This window comes from Brachyhypopomus gauderio, chromosome 8 (genome assembly GCF_052324685.1).
Source record: "Brachyhypopomus gauderio isolate BG-103 chromosome 8, BGAUD_0.2, whole genome shotgun sequence".
In the NCBI taxonomy this organism is placed as follows: Eukaryota; Metazoa; Chordata; class Actinopteri; order Gymnotiformes; family Hypopomidae; genus Brachyhypopomus; species Brachyhypopomus gauderio.
Genome location: NC_135218.1, coordinates 26,953,016 through 26,972,621, shown reverse-complemented (window position 1 = coordinate 26,972,621; position 19,606 = coordinate 26,953,016). Strand labels below are relative to the sequence as shown.

The 19,606-nt window shown below is 43.2% G+C and overlaps 1 protein-coding gene and 2 long non-coding RNA genes across 9 annotated transcripts in view; 1 reads left to right on the top strand and 2 right to left on the bottom strand.

The window, feature by feature from the left end:
• Positions 1-13,252, bottom strand: part of LOC143522195 (uncharacterized) — a 29,652-nt gene extending 16,400 nt beyond the window's left edge. For 2 of the 3 annotated variants that reach the window (XR_013132956.1, XR_013132957.1), the window contains exons 1-6: positions 12,921-13,252; positions 10,700-10,854; positions 10,224-10,365; positions 9,414-9,482; positions 8,711-8,853; positions 8,523-8,595 (exon numbers count right to left, since the gene is read on the bottom strand). This is a non-coding gene — a long non-coding RNA (uncharacterized LOC143522195). The remainder of the gene's footprint in view (positions 1-8,522; positions 8,596-8,710; positions 8,854-9,413; positions 9,483-10,223; positions 10,366-10,699; positions 10,855-12,920) is intronic. The other variant, XR_013132958.1, reaches the window with a different exon arrangement.
• Positions 5,333-9,878, top strand: LOC143522196 (uncharacterized). Its single transcript, XR_013132959.1, has 3 exons — positions 5,333-5,942; positions 8,552-8,623; positions 9,409-9,878. It is a non-coding gene; the product is annotated as an uncharacterized LOC143522196 (long non-coding RNA).
• Positions 13,253-14,299: 1,047 nt separating the features above from the next.
• Positions 14,300-19,606, bottom strand: part of kdm6al (lysine (K)-specific demethylase 6A, like) — a 42,192-nt gene continuing 36,885 nt past the window's right edge. For 3 of the 5 annotated variants that reach the window (XM_077015962.1, XM_077015964.1, XM_077015965.1), the window contains 6 exons: positions 19,262-19,410; positions 18,766-19,068; positions 18,487-18,628; positions 15,857-15,983; positions 15,557-15,727; positions 14,300-15,229 (listed from right to left, as the gene is read on the bottom strand). In XM_077015962.1, coding sequence (XP_076872077.1) covers positions 15,197-15,229; positions 15,557-15,727; positions 15,857-15,983; positions 18,487-18,628; positions 18,766-19,068; positions 19,262-19,410 — 925 coding nt within the window. In that variant the 3' untranslated portion in view covers positions 14,300-15,196. Of the gene's footprint in view, positions 15,334-15,556; positions 15,728-15,856; positions 15,984-18,486; positions 18,629-18,765; positions 19,069-19,261; positions 19,411-19,606 lie in introns of all 5 variants that reach the window. The other 2 variants (XM_077015963.1, XM_077015966.1) reach the window with 1 other exon arrangement.

The window sequence follows — 19,606 nt, the reverse complement described above, 5'->3', positions numbered from 1 at the left end:
GTGTTATTTTGCCTCTACAACAGACTGAACTGTGAGTCAGGTTCACATGACTCCCACGCATTCGCCCACACACACCCACAAGCCGTATGCATGCGTACACACACACACACACACACACACACACACACACACACACACTGTCCTTCAGCCATCTGAGAACCAAGTCCCAGGTGAGTCCATCATTCAGAGCATCAACAAATGACAAAGAGAATGAGTGAAAGCGAGGAAGGTAATGTGGGGAATTTGGAGAACAGAACCTCACGCAGGTGAAACACCACAGGGTGGGTGTAGCGTCTAAGGAGGTGGGTGGGTGTAGCGTCTGAGGAGCAGAGTTAGTGTAGCGTCTGAGGAGGAGGGTGGGTGTAGCGTCTGAGGAGGAGAGTTAGTGTAGCATCTGAGGAGCAGAGTGAGTGTAGCGTCTGAGGAGGAGAGTGAGTGTAGCGTCTGAGGAGGAGAGTGAGTGTAGCGTCTGAGTAACAGGGTGAGTGTAGCGTCTGAGGAGCAGAGTGAGTGTAGTGTCTGAGTAACAGGGTGAGTGTAGCGTCTGAGGGGCAGAGTGAGTGTAGTGTCTGAGTAACAGGGTGAGTGTAGCGTCTGAGGGGCAGAGTGAGTGTAGCGTCTGAGTAACAGGGTGAGTGTAGCGTCTGAGTAACAGGGTGAGTGTAGCGTCTGAGCAGGGTCAGAGTGGTTTGTTGCAGTACATTGCCACTTTGCAGATCATCGTATTTCAGAGTGGGTGGATGGTGATTTAAGACAAACAGGAACTCAACAAATGCACTGACTGGAACACAAAATGTATCTTTCCACAGCTGACAAGTTTGAAACCCCCAACCTGCATATTTGTTCGCTGATTCTGGTAAAACTGTTGAAGCACACTGTTAATTCTCATACTTTAGTCTAGATTTGATCACCAGGTGCTGTTCTCCATGTATGTCAGACCAGGTTCCTCTGGGAGTCAGATTACCCCTCTCACTCCAATGTTGCTGGTAATTACTTGATCGCTAGCATGAGAAGAGGAGCTGTGTATGCTGCCGTGTGGCGTGTGGCGTGTTGCGTGTGGCCGTGCCTCCAGCCCACACACCATTTCGGTCCTTTAACCAGCGTCAATGTATCAGTGCTCATGACAGTTCTGATAATGTCATAATCCAGAGACTGACAGACACCACAGATTATCTGAACACTGTAAATCATAAGAAATAGAAAATAGCAATGATTTACACATAAATTAACTGAATTTAACTTGAATAAATTAAATTGTGTTGAATAAATTGTGTTGTTTTGCCTCTGCAACAGACTGAACTGGACATCAATCTGGACATGTTCATGCTTTAATCTGAATACAAATGTTGATTATGTTATTGAGTTCATCTGGATTGGTCCTTTAATCTGAATTCAAATGTTTATTATGTTATTGAATTAATCTGGATTGGTCATTTAATCTGAAAACAAATGTTTATTATGTTATTTAGTTAATGTGAATTTTGTAAATAAGGTAATTGTGTAATCTCTTGGTCAATTCATTCAGCAAAAATTGGCAGGTTTTTTAATGTTTTTTTTCCACTGAACTGACACTGTCTATTACACATGCTACACAAATAAACCATCCTTTGCCTTGAATCAGTAACAAAAATGTTAAATCAGTAATTAGCATGTTAAATCAGAAACAATCATGTTAAATCAGTAATTAGCATGTTAAATCAGCAACAAACATGGCAAATCAGTATCGACATATTAAATCAGTAATAATCATGTTAAAGCAGTAATAAAATGTTAAATCAAAAACAAACATGCTAAATCTGAAATAAGCAAGTAAAATCAGAATTGAACATGTTAAATCAGTAGCAAGCATATGCAATCTGTAATAAGAATGTTAAATGTTAAACAAACATTAAATCAGTAATGAGAACATTATATCAGTACCAAGCATGTTAAGAAGCATGATTAATTAGCAATGAACGTTAAATCAGTAATGAGAACATCAAATCAGTTACAAGCATATTAAATCAGTAATTAGAAGATTAAATCAGTAACAAGCATATAAAATCAGTAATGCGTAGATTAAATCAAGTATATTACATCCGTAATAAGAACATTAAATCAGTAACAAGTGTATTAAATCAATAATAAAAACATCAAATCTGTAACAAGCATATTAAATCACTAATGAGAAGATTAAATCAGTAACAAGGATGTTAAAGAGCATGCTTAATTGGCAATGAACATATTAAATCAGTAATGCGCTCGTTAAACCAGTAACAAGCATGTTAAATCCTGTCAATCTGATTGGAGAGCAGACCCACTCATTCGGCAGACCGGGAACAGTGGAGAAGAAAGAAAAGGAAAAGATGGATTGTGTTGCCAAATTTGCCATTGGCAGCTTGAAAGAGGCCGAAGCAAGAAGATTCCATCACACGCACGGATCACAGGTGCCTTGGAGGAAAGACATTTGCAACAGGAATAACTGTTATTTATTTCGTCCATCTTCTGATGGATTCCAAATTAAATCATGCTTGAGTAATTGGAACAATTTTAGTCAGTGCACTTTGCTGTTTTTCAGTACATCATATTGTTGACATCCTGAATCCCAGAGAGCACGTTGATTTTTCACTGGTGTCTCTGGTCCGACTTTCTGTTCCAATCCTGGTGCTTAATGTGTTAGAACAGGATGTGACCTGTAAAATGGTGAAACTGACAGTACACATGGATTTGAGGGCGGCTGGGTGTGTTTTGACTGGAATTACTGTGTGACAATGCTAATCTGACAGGCTGCTAAAGGCTAGCTCAGCTCCAAGTCTAGACGGTGGTTATGTGTTTCCTCGAAAAACAAAAAAGCCAGCAAAAAAAGCAAGTTCTTCCTCAGTGGAGCTCCTGCAACCATTACACTACAAACAAATTAAATGACTCATAATTAGGTTTCATAAACCATAACGACAGTTGAGCTGTTCACGTCGCTTAAAAAGCATTCGTCCAACTTTACATTTCAAAGATATTTATGTCCACCCAGAAATGCATTACAATGTAATTCCACAGTTTTCTGTAAAAATTATCCCTCTGTTTTCATATTATAGAATCAAGTGAAACAGCACAACTCCACTAAAAACAGCATATCTGTTGTGGTGTGATACTCCATACACAGACTATAAAGCACAATCAATACTATAAAACACTAATATTATAAAACACTATTAATATAAACACCATTCATATTTTTAAGACACAATTAATATTATATTCTAAAAGAGTCAATATACAACATATTTGCAGGAAAGGTGATTGTTAAGTGAGCAGCTAAACTATATGCAATGTGCAGATCCTCTTAAGCTGAGTGCAGTCCATGACCAATCACAGCCCAGGATCCAGCAGGCTAAACAATCACCTAGGAAATTGTGACTGTGTTTTTGGGTCCGTAGACCAATGACCGTTTACTAATCAGATGAGCCAAATAACAAACAACAAAACATCTATTCAACAACAGCAAACTAGCAAAGAAAAATGAAACAAAATCTTGATTTCCAAGACGTGAATGATATAATTAAGGCATTCTGATTACAATTATAAACATGACAAATACATTTGAACATAAACACGTGTACACAACTTCCACAGACGACCCACTAGATTGTGCATTGCTTCACCATAAGCCTTACTCAACCCTCACTACATCTCAGAACTGAGCGCCAAAAAAATTAGGACTTTTACAACTGAGCCACGCAGTGAGACCTGGTTGAATGATGAATTTATATGCATTGTACCAATATGTTCTGATATGGATCTTTAAAACAGGACAGACTGTTGCCTGAATACAAATATTATGTAATTGTTGCTTGTGAGGTGTAGGGTGTTTTAGGTGTTAAGGAAACTCTTGACTTGTTATTTATATGCTACCTATTTTGCATTATTTACTTAAATCAATTCTGTAATATTTTTAATAGGATATAAATGAGGTCATTTGAGTTTTATGTGTTATATCTGTATTAGTAACAATCTGTATTATGTGGTGCATTTTATCCGTCGTATAGTTCTGTGGTGAATAAAATGTAATCACCTTGTGTCTATCCTGTGGACTGCCTGTGTGTCAAGACATAGAAGGTCTATTTCAGAACATTGTAGAAAATGCTGTAGACATCGGCATTAATTGTGCTAAAATAAATATGATTTATGTGTGTGGTTTCCAAAACACATTATTAGCATTACTTCCATTCCAATATTTCCGTTAGAAAATATTCCGAAGACAGCAGAGGGTGGATGTGTGTGACCTACCTGTTAGTTCACATGTGTGTATGCATGCGTGAGAGGTGTACATGAGTCAGGTTGTGTGTGTGTGTGTGTGTGTGTGTGTGTGTGAGTGTGTGTGTGTGTGAGAGAGAGAGAAAGAGAGATAGAGAGAGAGAGAGAGAGAGAGAGAGGGAGAGAGAGAGAGAGAGTTGGGTGACTGAGAGCTCTTGAGAGTTGTGTAGGCAAGGGTCTGCTGCATGTATGCAGACACACGCATGCACGCACACACCCACACACCCACACACACACACACACACACAGTGCGGAGCTGGGGAGCTATCTGGAGTGAAGCGTGTCAGGATGTTGCAGACTGACCCAGATAGCAGGAGCATTAATGCCCACCTTGATGGAAATGGCAGAGAGAAATAGTCTTTGGGAGAATTATAAAGACCATGAGGACAATGCTGGCTGGAGAGAAATCTATCAGTTAAGAAAGAAAGGGGACGACATCAGAGCATAAAGGACTTATTAATGTAACACTGAAAGAACCTGTTTTACTGGGGTAACCGCCTGCAGCACAGTGACAATGGTAGCAGGAAAGAAGTGTGTATATGTGTGTTTGTGTGTGTGTGTGTGTGTGTGTGTGTGTGTGTGTGCATGTGTGTGTGTGCATGTGTGTGTGTGCGTGTGTGTGTGTGTGTGTGTGTGTGTGTGTGTGCCCGTATGTGCACATATGTGTGTTCATGTATGCCCGGTTGTGTGCGTGCTGCATGTGATTGTGTGTGTGTGCAAGTGAGAGAGAGAGAGAGAGAGAGAGAGAGAGAGAGGTCTATAAAATTATCACGAAGGGTAATCCAGGGAAGACATGCAAACTTGCAAACTGGGCTGTAATTCAGAATGAGCAGGAGAGGGTCTTCTGAAATGTAGGGATTATCTTGACAGGGCATTGGAGATCAGAGATTAGCACAGGATCCACATGACTGTGAGACATGCAGTTTGACCATTAGAAACACCTCAAGCAACTCAACGAGATAGTTCCAGCATGGTGGGTGTAGCCGAAATAGCTTATTTAAAGCTCAGTAGCGTTATCTGTCACATTGTGCAGATGGAGCTGGGGTGGACGCTGTAACCCGCGAGCTGTCAGTTCCAAACAGAACACCTTACTGAACCCAAGAAATTCTTTTGACTCGGGTTGGGAATGTGTCTCCGGTACCACTTTAACTACATGAAAATCTAGATGTTGTTTAACAAATTGTGTTGTTTTACAGGGCAGTGGCAGGCGACTCTTATTCGCTAACGTGGGGGGTTAATAGTATTGTTAATATAAATTAATCAGTAAACAATGGGAGATAAGGTACGGCCCACAATTCATCTGGAATTTGGAACCGACTGCGCCTGAAAGTAACAGCGCGTGCGAACGGCAGCGCGTGCGAACGGCAGCGCGCGCTCACCAAGGACATTTCCGACTGACATCGGTATGCGCGAGAGAAGAAAGAGCTCGAGACGGCCGATAAGGGGAAGGGGAAATAGCCCAGCGGATGGTGATGAGATCACTGAGGGGGAAAAAAGTGCATTTTTGTAACCGGGTCGGCTGTGTGAGCACGCAGGCGTGTGTCTTTATCGCAGCCGGTGAATTAAAGCCTCCTTTTCCCGTTTTGTGTTGTTTGGAACAGCAGAAGTGCCACCGGAGACGTTTGGAGGCTCGGAGCTGCTCACGGTGCATAAAGGTAGGACAAACTGCCAAACGGACACTCAAGGGTTATTAAACGCCTTTATTGACCACGTCAATAAAGTTTATGCAATCTGCATTTTGTATTGTCACATATTTTGTCAATTATGCTCTGTAAAACTAAACGAATTCATTTAAGTATCGCTTTAACTTGCTTTCGAGGCAACATTTTTGTGCACATCTTTAAACAGATTTAATTGTAGATTAACTTTCCGCCTATTTAAACTGGTGAAGTGGAAACTGAGAAACGCCGTTGACTTTCGAAGACAAGTTGGCTACAGGGTGAGTTCGGTGGAGCCCCAGTACACGGTGCTAACGTCGAAGTGTGTGTGGTCTCCGCGTTTGTTCGGGGACGGAAACGTCTCACGGCCACGCTCACTGAGCTGAGTCTCACGTCCTGAGTCTCACGTCCTGCGCCTTTAAACGTGAAGCGAGCACTGAAATGACCTCAGGAGTCACTCGGAGCTCCGAGGTCGAGCATGGGGTCTCCGAGAGAAGAGTGTGTGTGTGTGTGTGTGTGTGTGTGTGTGTGTGTGTGTGTGTGTGTGTGTGTGTGCGTGCGTGCTGTGTGTGCGTGCGTGCGTGCGTGTGCGTGTGTGTGTGTGTGGTGGGGGTGGTGGGGTTAGCCCAGGAGAGTCCATGACTGGGGGAGTGAAATATGTAAGAAAGGAGAGGAAACGAAACAGAGACAATATAGAATCCAAGCTCATGTAGACTTTTGAGACAGACAACTGTTGTACAAGGGACGGATAACTGATAGCATGTATTAAATCGTGTTCTGTGTTCAAGACTCTCCATGATTCAACACATATGCGCGAACGATGTTCTTCCAAAGCATGCTCTTGCTTTTATTAGGAAAATGTGTTATATGCTAGCCAGGATATCCCTAGACATCTACATCTGTAGCTCTAAGTCCTTTAACTGAACAATATCAATCTTTGAGCTTTTTTTTGTCTATAAACATAGGAATAAATATAGGCACTAATTACATCCAATACCTGCTTTAGGAACAAATATGCAAAGATTTAAAAGAGTGAATATTTTATACGTTTGGCATTGTTATGCAACAAAAGTATCATACTGTTATATCTGATATAATGCAGTCTTCATTTATGGGGCGTTTGTAACCGGCATCAACACGTCTCCTTATGGCCTGTGAGATTTTTGCAGGTCCACACTGAATGTAGCGACGCTCTTTTACAATGATGAACATGTCTTGTGCATATCAGATATTTTCCACTGCACAAGTGCTCGATTTTTAATTTTTAATTTTTTGCATTGTGTAGAATGCGTCATTCACTCAAAATTCGGGGTCTCTGATCTTGCAGAGGCGGGGCGTGCAAGAAGCCGAATATCGGAATATCTGAATATTCATCGGAGAATAAAATTAAACGTAAGACACGTATCATAAACTGAACCTACATTAGTTCTCACTCCATTTATTAATAAGGACTAAGTTTGTGTTATGATGCCATAACCGTCATATGAATGGTTATGATGTCATAACCGTCATATGAATGGTTATGACTAGCTTCTGTGGGATTGGCGTCTGTAGACACAACACTGGGTTCTCTCTGGAACTGGCAGATGGTAATAAGGCATAACAATTTGTATTAGTTATGTTAGATCATTTTAGTATTCACCTTTGTTGTAGATTCACGAATTGATTGATAATAAAGTTATTTCTCGTAAATGACACTCATTCAGTGATCATGTGGAGGTTTATGAAGCTCGAAGACTAACTGTGATGCCCTAAAAATACATCTTCAGGATTAGGGAAGTCATTCACTTTACCTGCGGTCAGCTTCTTATTCAGTTTCGCTTAATGGTTGAGAATTTCTTCCGCTTTTTATATAGAACACACAAACTGAGCTTTAGATAAGCTCTAAAGTGAGATCTCGAACACTCAGTGAATGGCGTGTTCCTGACCAATTCAGAAAAAGAGTTACTTGAGGGACAACCCTCAGGATGCAATAGGTCACAATGAGTAAGCCCCGCCCACGGCTGTGAGTAAGCCCCGCCCACGTCTGCTCCCGCCGCTTTTAAAACGCCTGCACAGCAGCATGTGACTCAGTTAGAGGCTGGAAGTAAAAGGGGGAATATAGTTTAGTGAAAATGTGAAGATGTGAGGGACATTAAGAATGAAAGTGTGGACCAACGGGGAGGGCCAAGTCTCTGGTGGCTGAAGGTGCCAGTGTGATGACGGAGTGTGAGTACGGTGTGAGTACGGTGTGAGTATGGCTGTCATGTCTAGCAATTACTGTGTAACTTGCCCCAAACATTTTGGCAGTGGTTCTTTAAGTAAGAATACGATCTGAAAAGATATACGATACGAAGGCAATCGTTGAGACACACCTATATATGTGTCTTAAGAGGATGTATCTGTCTGGAGTAAGAGAATATACCTGCCCTAGGGTAAGAGAATGTATCTGTGTTTTGGGGTTGTGCTGCAATGGGTCAAGGTGGTGTGTGTGTGTGTGTGTGTGCTGTTAGAGGCCCACTCACTGCACCGAGCTCGTGGCGCCCTTTGAAAGTGATTACTTATTAAACACGCGGCCAACGCCACGCTATGACTAACCTTAATGCTGTTTTCAATTCTCCCTGCAGGGGGCGCTCCGTCAGCCAGACTCCAGCTCCCTTCCTGTGTTCCCCTGAGAGAACGACAAAATGACAGGCAGAGTAAGTGTGTGGGGGACGCGGGTGGTGTGGGTCTTGCGGGCGGTGGTGGTGGTGGTGGTGCTGCTGCTGACAGGAGTTTCACGTCACCTCAGGATTGTGAAACTGTTTGCCAGGTTGCGATAGCCAACTAAGGAACAGGTTTGTGGTGATGTCGTCGTGTGTGCGTGCTCTCGACAAAGAGTAAGAGAGGATAACGATATCTGTCCCACACACGACCAGAAGGAACCTCTCTGAGAAGAAAAGAGGAAGAGATGAGAACGGGCATGTTCTCCTTGACGCTAACACGGTTTCCTATCCTCACTCCCACACGTTGGGGGGGGGTGTTTGGGGGTGGGTGGGGAGGGGGGGGCGTTTCCGCCGTCTGCTCTTCCTGTGAGCTTTGAAGCTGTTGGCTTCTTCAACACGTGTCTCTGGAACCACCTGAACTCTGTCTCACTGCATTTGGTCTGGATCAGCAGGGTTTATCAGCTCTCGAAACACACACCCGCTGTGCTAACCTAGTTGAAAGGTACAAGCGTACGGAGGTGTTGTGGAGGCCCGGGAGCAGATCCTTTATTGATTCACCACTGTTACGTTAATGCTGTACATTTAGGATGACTTGTAATGTCTGTTCAGATGGATTTGCCATTAAGTGCTACAGAAGGAGAACTCAGGAAACAACCCACGCTGGCCATGTTGGGACTTCACTTCAATGAGACCTTCAACTTAATTTAAAATAATGTGCCATTTTAATTAGAGCTAACGATGGTATTACACAATCTGATTCAGACATGTCTGTGTTTCAGTGTACCTGCCGCCATAGCACTCCCTCTCCTTGTTTCTTGTGAAATGGTGAGTATAAACCAACCTACAGTTGCAGCTGTGAGCAAGAGAGAGAGAGAGAAAGAGATAAAGGGAGAGAAAGAGGAAAAAGAGGGAAAGAGGAACGGAGAAGGGGAGGGAGAGAAAGGGAGGGAGAGTGGAAAGAGGGAGGCAGAGAGAGAGATAGAGCAAATGAGCTCAATCATGTGGGTGAAGGGTGAATTATGATTTTATGAATGGACTGTTTCAGCAAGCTCTCTGATTGGCCAGTCATGTGGGTGAAGGGTGAAGTATGATTTTTTGAATGGACTGTTTCAGTCAGCCCTCTGATTGGTCAGTTATGTGGGTCGACCTGTCTGTAGTGAAATGTGACACCTTATTCAGTGGGATCATACGTCATTTGTCTTTCTTCACATAGTGAAGCTTTTGGACAACTACTGACCCCGTAAAAAGTGTATAGTGTATAACTAAAAAAATAAAAAGTGTACTACACTTGGAAGTGTACATTATGTTATTATGAGAGGATCTGAAACAGAAACGTTGCTCTTCTGTGTGAGTGTAAATCCTTTTCTCTCTAGGCTAGTGTTGCTGTCTGCCACACAGATACTTCACACACTAACCCTGTTCCTTTATTAGCAACAGGAAACACGCTCAACACAGAAGGGCTAAAATTAGTTTACAAGGCTACCTGTCACAAGCTAAGAGAGGACAATCAAGAGAGGTGTGTGTTTGTGTGTGTGTGTGTGTGTGTGTGAGTGTGTGTGGTGGATCATTAAGTGTAGATCTTACTCTCATTCACCTCTCAAGCACAATCTGTTCTTTTTTTTGTCCTCTGTCCTTTCAGTCTGTCCTCTCAAATTTCCATAGCTTGGGGTTCACAGGCATGTCAGCTGGAAGAGGGCCAATGTGTAGAGACAGCACTGCGAAAAGAAGACAGAGAGCTGGGCAGAGAAAAAGAACAGAGGAAATAGAGGAGAGAGAGGGAGAGGGAGGGAGAGAGAGACAGAGAGAGAGAGAAACGGACTGTGACCGAGGTGAGAATTCCCATGTTAAAGACGTCCTCTGGCGTGTCCGTGTGTCCTTCTGTAGCTCTAGTTTGTGTTCAGCTGAAGGACATTAACATTAGGGACTCGTCCCCCCCCCCCCCCCCCCCGTCCCAAAACACACGTGTCGTGCTTAGAGAGTGCAGAGTCGCCACTCTGGCCGTGTGTGTGAGAGACACTGGTCTGAAGAGTGGTGCACGATGACAGTGTTAATATCTCCAACCCCACGAACCTGATCCTCGTGCCATTACTCAGCTGACACACACTGCCCTTGACCTGTTTCTTTTGCCAATTCATGGAAACGCCTGTTGTGTCCTGTGTCGTCACACGACGCATGATGTCACGGAAACAGGCTGTTGAGTGAGCAGCAGTGGAAAAATGGAAAACCTTCATGATGGGAGGGAGAGAGAGAGTGAGGGAGAGAGGGAGAGAAAGTGAATGAAAGAGAGAGTCTTAAATCTCCAAAATGACGATCATTTAAGTGTAAGGCAGAGGAAACACTCTGGGTTATTCCGGTGTGTTTAATCTCAGCTGGTAACATTTCACTGATGTATGAAGACCTGCTCATTCCACATCTATAAGATGACTGCAGAAAGTCCTCTGCAGTTTCAATGGCATTAGAATAAGAAATGACCTTTGACCCTGCACAGTTAGATTTGTCACTTTCTTTTCCGTGGTCTGTGACATCAGTGTAGGTGCTGTGACCGTTTGCTTTCAGATCTGCTGCTGTTGACGTTGGGCTGTGAGATGTAGATGGTCTGCTGAGTTGGAGGAGTCGACTCTCTGGTTCTGAAGAACGGAGTCCTGAGACCAGGCCCACTGTGCTGGGATTATCACATCAGCCTGGTGTAATAATCCCACTGTTCTGAGATTATCATGTCAGCCTGGCGTAATGATCCCATTGTTCTGGGATTATCACATCAGCCTAGCGTAATAATCCCACTGTTCTGAGATTATCACATCAGCCTGGCGTAATGATCCCATTGTTCTGGGATTATCACGTCAGCCTGGTGTAATGATCCCATTGTTCTGGGATTATCATGTCAGCCTGGCATAGTAATCCCACTGTTCTGGGATTGTCATGTCAACCTGGCATAGTAATCCCACTGTTCTGAGATTATCGTATCAGCCTGGTGTAATAATCCCAAAGTGCTGGGCAGCACTGCCACACAAGGCTTCAGCCCGACTTTGTCTTCACATCAGTAGAGGCTGCAATGCCCCAACAGACAGAGCAGGTACGCCGTACTTCAAGAGAGGAGAAAAAGTTGCACTTTCCTGCTTGTAAGGGGTGGGGGGCGTAAGGCAACCATTTAATATTATATTTTGAGAGACCATACTGATCAGAATTCCAGTATCTCCAATAAAACCCTTTACCACTGAATCTCATATATAAATTATAGCCACTAACGCTGTAGTTGGATCACTCTTGTCTAGCAACCTTATAAGACCACGTTGATCTCAGTCATTAGAACTAGCATTGGCGCCCTCTATAGTTTGAATGTGTCTTTGCAGTTTTCCAGTGCCGTGGTCAGGAGCCCCTTCGTAGCTCAGTAGTCAGTGTAGGTCCTGTCTGCCTGGCAGCAGCTACATCTGGCTACTGGGTCTCTGATGGTTTCCATTAACTCACGGTTCTGAGATGTGCTGTATCTCCATGACAGCGTCTAAGGGTCACTGACAGAGAGCAGATGCTTTGGCTTGGAGCGTCTGCAGAGACGTCTTTTGATTTCATAAGGAATTAAAGTGGACACTGAATTTGACACGAATTACAGAATCACCTTGAACTTCACCTTGGTGGGTTGAGTGGAATGTTTGCACAGCCAGACTGGAAGCACGTGATGGAGGGAAGATGAAGAATCGGATTGGCCGTTTGAACTGTCACTCACCCCGAGATGGTTTTGTACCTGGCATTCAGTGTAGATATCTGTGTTGGTGAACCTACAGCTACATTGTCTGCTGGGTTTCAGATACATCTCATTAGCATCTCATTAGCATTTTCTGACAGCAAAATTCAGTACAGTACAGAGACAGAGTGGTAATGGAAGTGCTGAATTAAAATAAATGTATCCCTTCAACTGAGTCATTTTTGTTGTTCATTTGAAAATAAAATATTTTGCTGAAGTGTTTACATGAGCTATAGGAGTTTTAAATGTGTGCTCAGCATACAATAAATAATTTATCAACAATTCCAGCATTCTCTCTTTTGACAAAATGCAGGAAAATGCCAAGAAATGACATATAAGCTTCATAGGTTTCAGCTTCATGCTTTACCGCTATTTTTAATTTTATTTGAAGTACATTGTTAACATTCGCTTTTGGGGGAGCTGGTGGTGGTACAGCATTGTTGCAAGAATAACAGAAGAAAATACTAAACGTTTTACTTCCGCACTTGTAAATTGTAGCATGGAGGGGACTAGTTAGGGGGCATAGTTTTTAGATGCAGAATACAGACCCACCAGTAGGGGGAGCTTGGGAGAGTTTGTCTGGGAGACTGAAAGAAGCAATTGCTCGCGCCCTCGTGTCCTGTCCCATAACTGGAGCCATCGAGATGTTCTCTTCATGCAGCTGCACAGTCCCCGACAGGAAGGATAAAGACGGTAATTTGAGCTGTTACAGGTGCAAACTGTGATATATATTAAACATATTTAACAAAATCATGAACACTTATCTTTGAGGGGAAGGCTTGCACGCTCTTTGGTCCTTATTAGTCCTTCATTAGGGCAACACTAATCGCTTTAGAAATGATCTGCGAAGTGGACTCCATACGGAATTCGTTATGGCGTCATTTCCGTGCCAAAAGTAAGGGCGAAAAACAAAAACGTGCACTTTATTTATTTATATATATATTTATATATATATTCGTCACCCCGCCCCCAAAGTCCAAAAAACGCCCCTCATCATCAAAATCAAAGCTCCAAAAAAAGAGCGGAAGCAAACGTACTTGTCGCACGAGCACCACCGTCATAAAATCGAGAAGGAAGAAAACATTCGAGTGAAGAGTTTGAGCGCGCGCACCAACACAAACGCGCACGACTTGAATATTTACGCTCGCGAAACATTTTAAACGTGCACGTGTTTTTACGCCCCCTAGTTTTGGCACGGAAATGACATCATAGGTGAGCAACAAATAAACGGAATATGCCGGTGTGTGTGCTTTTAATAGTAATTATTTTTGATAAAAACTACGAATGTGGGAGTAATCTGATTTAAAAAGTTAATAAATCAACCAAAATGAATTTAACATTAGCAAATTATGGAAAATGTTAGTTTGTTAGCAAGTAAAAAAAAAAAAAAAACTCCATGTTACATATAAAGTTCACTAGACACTAGAGATCCAAACAAAAACCGCGACACGCACGTCTTCCGCATAATCACGTTGCAGCGTAATTAAACGACCTCGCGCCCTTCAGCTCGTGGGACTCGGACCACGTCACGGTGGGGTCACGTCGCTCCTGGACTGTGGAAGAGGGCGAAGATACACTCCAACTGAGCAGCAGTGCAGTATAGTCAGCGAGGGCTTGTAGAGGGCCACTCTTACGAGACTGTGTGCATGCCAACCATTACGGATGTTATTATGGGATGTTATTTTAATGCTCAAGAGCACGTAAACAACTCTTACCTGTAAATAGACCAAACACCTTCCCCATATAAACTGGCCTAAGAAGCACCTTTAAAAAACATGTAGCTGATATAGTATTGCATAGGACCTAAGGAATTGCTTTATATGCAAAATGTGAAATTTATAAAACTAACATTTAAGTCAAGATAAGAACACGGGACGTTCAAACGTTAACACATGGCACATTGTCGCATTAAAATCAAATGTGCTCGGACGTGTTGTGAACTTGTTTTAATAACTCATAAAACATTCTTCAAACAAAACAGTGTCATGGTTTCTGTACAATGCTTGCTAAGCACTTTTATTTCCATATAGAAAACGCAGGAGTTTAAATGACAAAACTCCTTCAGGTTGAATGGCAGGTTCTCTGGGAAAAATAACAGCATTCCATCAACAAATATCTCCAAGCAATAAATATGTATTTATAAATAGTGTAAATGTACATCAAGATTAGAAACAACCAAAGGGGAAAAAAAAAATCACAATTGAAACTTTATTTCTTAGTCTATGTGCAATACATCTGTGACTTGGCTGATCGGTTTTCTTCCTGTTCTCCTTTTTCTTACATAAGAAACAAAAATATTGAACATCATGGTCTCAAAATAACAAGACAGATAAAACATAAAAGCAGTAAAAAATTATATCACCTAAATCTTCACATTACAAATTTTTTTTGTAGATTTTGCCATCCAAAGAAGTCGTAAAATTGCTATCTACAATACAAAAAAAAAAAGACCAGCTAGGCTAGCGCTCCCAAATGTGAGGGAACCACCTTTGAGACGAGGAAAAGGGGCCGTGTTTCAGGCCATTAACGAAATACAAAATAAAACCCAAAAACAAGGAACAAAGGGGAAACAGAAGAAGGTCTCAAGTCAGTAGTCTTTAAATGACAAAGCCAGTTGTGACAGACAATATGTACAAAACATTTTCCCATAATATTCTGCCCCACATTTTGATTTGAATTCTCCAGAGAAGCAGATCCGATCCGTATCGAAGGGAGGACGTGTATCCACTACCGCCCCCTACAGGCCGACACAATGCGCTGCAGTTTATCAACAGGTTGCATAGACACACACAGCCGCTTCAGCCGGGAGCCCTGGGCGGTCGCCATGGTCACCAGCCATGCACCAGACTGCCTTGACTTTCCTGAATATCAGAAAGGGTCCATTTTTATAAAGTTCCTGTAATGCAATATTGTCCACGCCTACAGAGTCTTAATGTCAAGACGACGAGGAGTGAAGGGGAGGAGCCTGAAACGCACACACAAAGAGAAAAGGCTGAAGTCCTTTCCCAGCATGCCCTGCTCCAAGGCCAAGCGTGATGCCAATCTCCCAACGCACAAAGCCACAAAGCCCCACAGAAGACACTAGGCCCGCAAACGGCGGCACCGACCCAGACGGGGCCGCTCTACCCGGAGGGGCGGTGAGATAGTCAGGAGCGTAGCGTGCAGCAGGCAACGTGAGCAGAACTTACTAAGGAGAACTGGTCGTAGACCTGCATGAGGTCGTCCATCCTGTACTGTTCCAGCACTACGAAGCCTTCGAGATCACTGCTGCCCTTCCGCGCGCAGTCCTGGCAATGGACCACAAACGTCTTCTGGGCGTAGCTCTCGCTCGTGATGAAGAGAAGGTTGAACACCTCCACCTACAAAGTTCAAACTTCGTTATTTAAGAGAACCAACGAACCCACCACCCCTCCCAGCAGCGCAACACTGAATGAACAGAAAAACGTGTGCCGTAAGAGTCAGAACGGCTGAACCGCTGAGCGACCCACTTCACAGATGGTGCAGTATCGTGCGGGTTCGTCCCTGCTCCGCCCGTGCCACACCGTCTCCTTCCCCGCCGCCACCAGCGACTCCTTCACCGTCTGACACTGCTTCAGCGTTCGCAGCAGGCAGAACCTGGAAGACACACCACCAATCAAGACTCCCCCTCCACAAAAGTCCCGCCCCCTCCACAGCAGTCCCGCCTTCGTTCTGACTCCCTCATTAGCCCCACCCACGGTCAGCCTCATCTTTAAACTTTGAGACTTAAGCCTGGTTTATACTTGACGCGTTGCGAGCGGCGCGAGGGTCCGCGCGGCGAAAATTACGTAATCGCTGTGGCTCCCCCCGTGCGCGAGGGCCCCACGCGCTGTCGATTCGCGAGGTCGTGCACCTCTCGAATTTTGTAACTTTGCATGCGCTGCGCTTCAGCGCAAAGAACAAAGTCATGTTTGCAGGGTTCATACTAGGGGTGACCTGCAATAGTCGCTGATTCGACTATAGTCGACTATACCCCCTAGTGGACTATGAATGTCATAGTCGAATGTACCATTCTAACTGCATGGGGGTGCCCAAGGATGTTGCTAAGCATTAGTTGTTACATTAAATGTCTTTGTTTTCGTTATATATAGCCTTTTGTCAAATAAAATCATCCTAATTTCTGTTAATAAATATTTAAAAATGATGTGTGCGCATTAACAATAGGCATCTTCCTTACTACACATTAATACATCACACCCTGCAGTTGCACAATCCAAACGAGCGGAGCTGAACACGCTACAGGATCAGCGTCCGCCGAGATTATAATGTCTACTAAAAAAACTTCAAAAGTATTTTGAAAAAGATAAAGATGAATCAAATAAAGTAAAGTGCAAGTTATGTCGTCAACGTCTTTTATTTTCGCACGACAACAACCAACATGGCATACCATTTAAAACGCGTAAGGCGAAAAAAAACGTTTGTCGTTTGTCGTCTCGTCGCGGTGCGTCTCGGCAAGTAATCCTATAAACATTTATTGTTGTTGTTTGCTTTTAAACCCCGTTACTTGAACCTTTCCTTATAATTTGTTTGCTGTTGTGTGGAAATGTTTTATATATATTTTCAGGCAGGCATATTTTATTTAAAATATTTTTGACATTTTGCACAGTGCCTGTCTGACAGTTCGATATGCGCACTGACGGTTAATGTTCTCTAACGTTTCATTAAAAAATAAATAAGTAATATATAAAAGCTGAATAAAGACAACCTACCATGTTTATTCATTTATCTGAGTGTTTTAGGTTTTTACTTTGAAGTGGAAAAAAGTCCTGAATGAGAACGGGATCCCGTTTAAGGTGCTCTTTAAAAAACCCCTGATTCGACTATTAGTCGACTAAAGGGAAAATCTGACGAATCAGATTCGACTATGAAAATCCTTAGTTGAATACACCCCTAGTTCATACACCTTTACAAGGTGGAATTAAAGCACTTGTACGAAACTTTCAAGGTCCATTTCTATATTTCCCAGCACGATAAACTTAGATAAGTTAAATATTTATACATATACTCAAAATGATTTGAAATAATTCGCTTTTAATCACATTATTTAATGGTTGTTTATTTTCAAAATGCCCAATCTTAACGTCTTCACGTTCTCTCATGTTTCGTCCTGGAATTACAAGAGGCTCGTATTTGTTAACGTAATACAAGAGAACTGTTCAGTCAGACAGATATTTGTTGTGAAACCAAGTAGTTACAATTTCAAGCATTTTCAAGTACTTCAGCCTAAATTCCAGCACTTTTCAAACCTGAAACACAAAGCAACATTAAAATTCGTCATAAATGTTCCTTCCCCTGTTTTTGAGGGGTGTTTCTTTATACTACCACATATCGTTTCGGAGAGTACGCGGAAAGTATAAACGCTTCCTCCATTCGCGCGAGGTGAGCGGAGTCACATGCTACGGTCACTCGCGAAAGTATAAACCAGGCTTTAGCAGGTCTAACTATACACTAGTTTTAATAGCTGCTGCTACTCTAAACATCCGATAGGTGGTGCAGTGGTGCAGATCAACCCTCTGCTGCCCCTGTATGTGACTCTGGTACCAGCTCCCCCAGGTAGAAGGACCCCACTGGACTTGACACAGTGGCCCTAAACTCACATGACTGCAGCAATCCCCGCAAAATCAGCACATTTTTAATGAAAGGTTAAATTTACTTAACTCATTAAAATGATTGAATTATTAGTTAAATAGATGTATCTGGAACACTTTTCTTAAATAGTTTATTTCTCCTATTATTATTACTTATAATAATAATAATAATAATAATACATTTTATTTCAAGTGCCTTTCAGGACACCCAAGGACACTTTCCAAGAAATTAGAAAACAATTTCTTGGAAAAGAAATTTGTAACCCCCCCAAGAGGATTGTTCAGAAATGTTTTTGAAATAATCAACACTTTTAACCACACCCCTACATGTATTAACAGATGCACAGACATGAAGTTCAAACATCACAGTAAACTACACACAGAGAAGACATGTTCAGAACCAGGCATGCTCTCCAGCCCGAAGCAGGGAGCAGTGTCTGCTGACCACACGGCCAGACTGACGGTAGGGAGTGACCGTGTGAGGACAGCACAAAGAGAACGACCCAACTCACTTGATCATCTCAAAAAGCTTGTGGTCCGACACTTTGATGTTCCTCGCCATGTTCCAGGACAGGTGCACCATGGGAACTGCCGACTTGACACTCTGGAGTTTGTTCCACTCGTAGCGTTCCACCGCAAGCTTGTATTGATGTGCTGCAGTGAACCCAAACGAACCCTTGAGTATCGGCACCAGCGCCAGAACGCAGAGACACCGCAGCTCCTCACACACCCCACCGGACTGGCAGTTAAACACAGACAAATTCACGCCACCATTTTCTACGACGACGTACCAGTCAGAGGGCCCACGTTCCAGCAGATATTATTGCACCAGCCGATGGCCTGGACCCAGTGCACCGTGCCCGTGTTGAGCCAGACCAGGTCGCCGGGCCGCTGGATGAACCTGTACACGGGGACGTTCACCTCGTACAGGTCCTCCAGGTTGGGCCACCACGAGCCCATGAGGAAGTTGATGTTGTTCTTCTCACAGAACTCGCTCATCACGCCCCAGTACGGTTCTGGCACGGCGAACCACTCACAGTCCCCAGGACCGATGTTGATGTTCACCGAGCAAAAGTTGTTGTGTTCCTGATGACCTGAACAAGGAGAAAGACCTCCTCAGGTCTGAAGACTTACTTCACACATACGTCATCTTATATCTCCATTACAGGGAGAGAACAGGACATGAAACACAGGAAAAAACACTCCTCAAAAGTAAAGGGAAATAAAGTGTCTGTGTGTGTGTGTGTGTGTGTGTGTGTGTGTGTGTGTGTGTACGTGCTTACGCACCAGGTGTTCTACTGCCCGGGACCTGCATGAAGAGCTGGACTGTGTTCATGCCCAGGATGGTGTGGCCTACGTGACTGAGAAGGTTCCCTGCAGACACCACTCTGGCAAACGCAGGTAGCTTACTCAGCTCTTGTAGCTGCAACTTCCACCTGCAGGGGGAGCACAGGAGTCAGCCAGTCTGTATACACAGGCAGCTTTACGGACACAAATGCTGTATCTGTACTTTACTGGAGTATTATTTTTTTCTCCTACTTCCACTTTTACTTCACTACATATTTTCCATCAGTTTAATACTTTTACTCCGATACATTTTTTACGTGCTGTATAGTTACTCGTTACAATTAC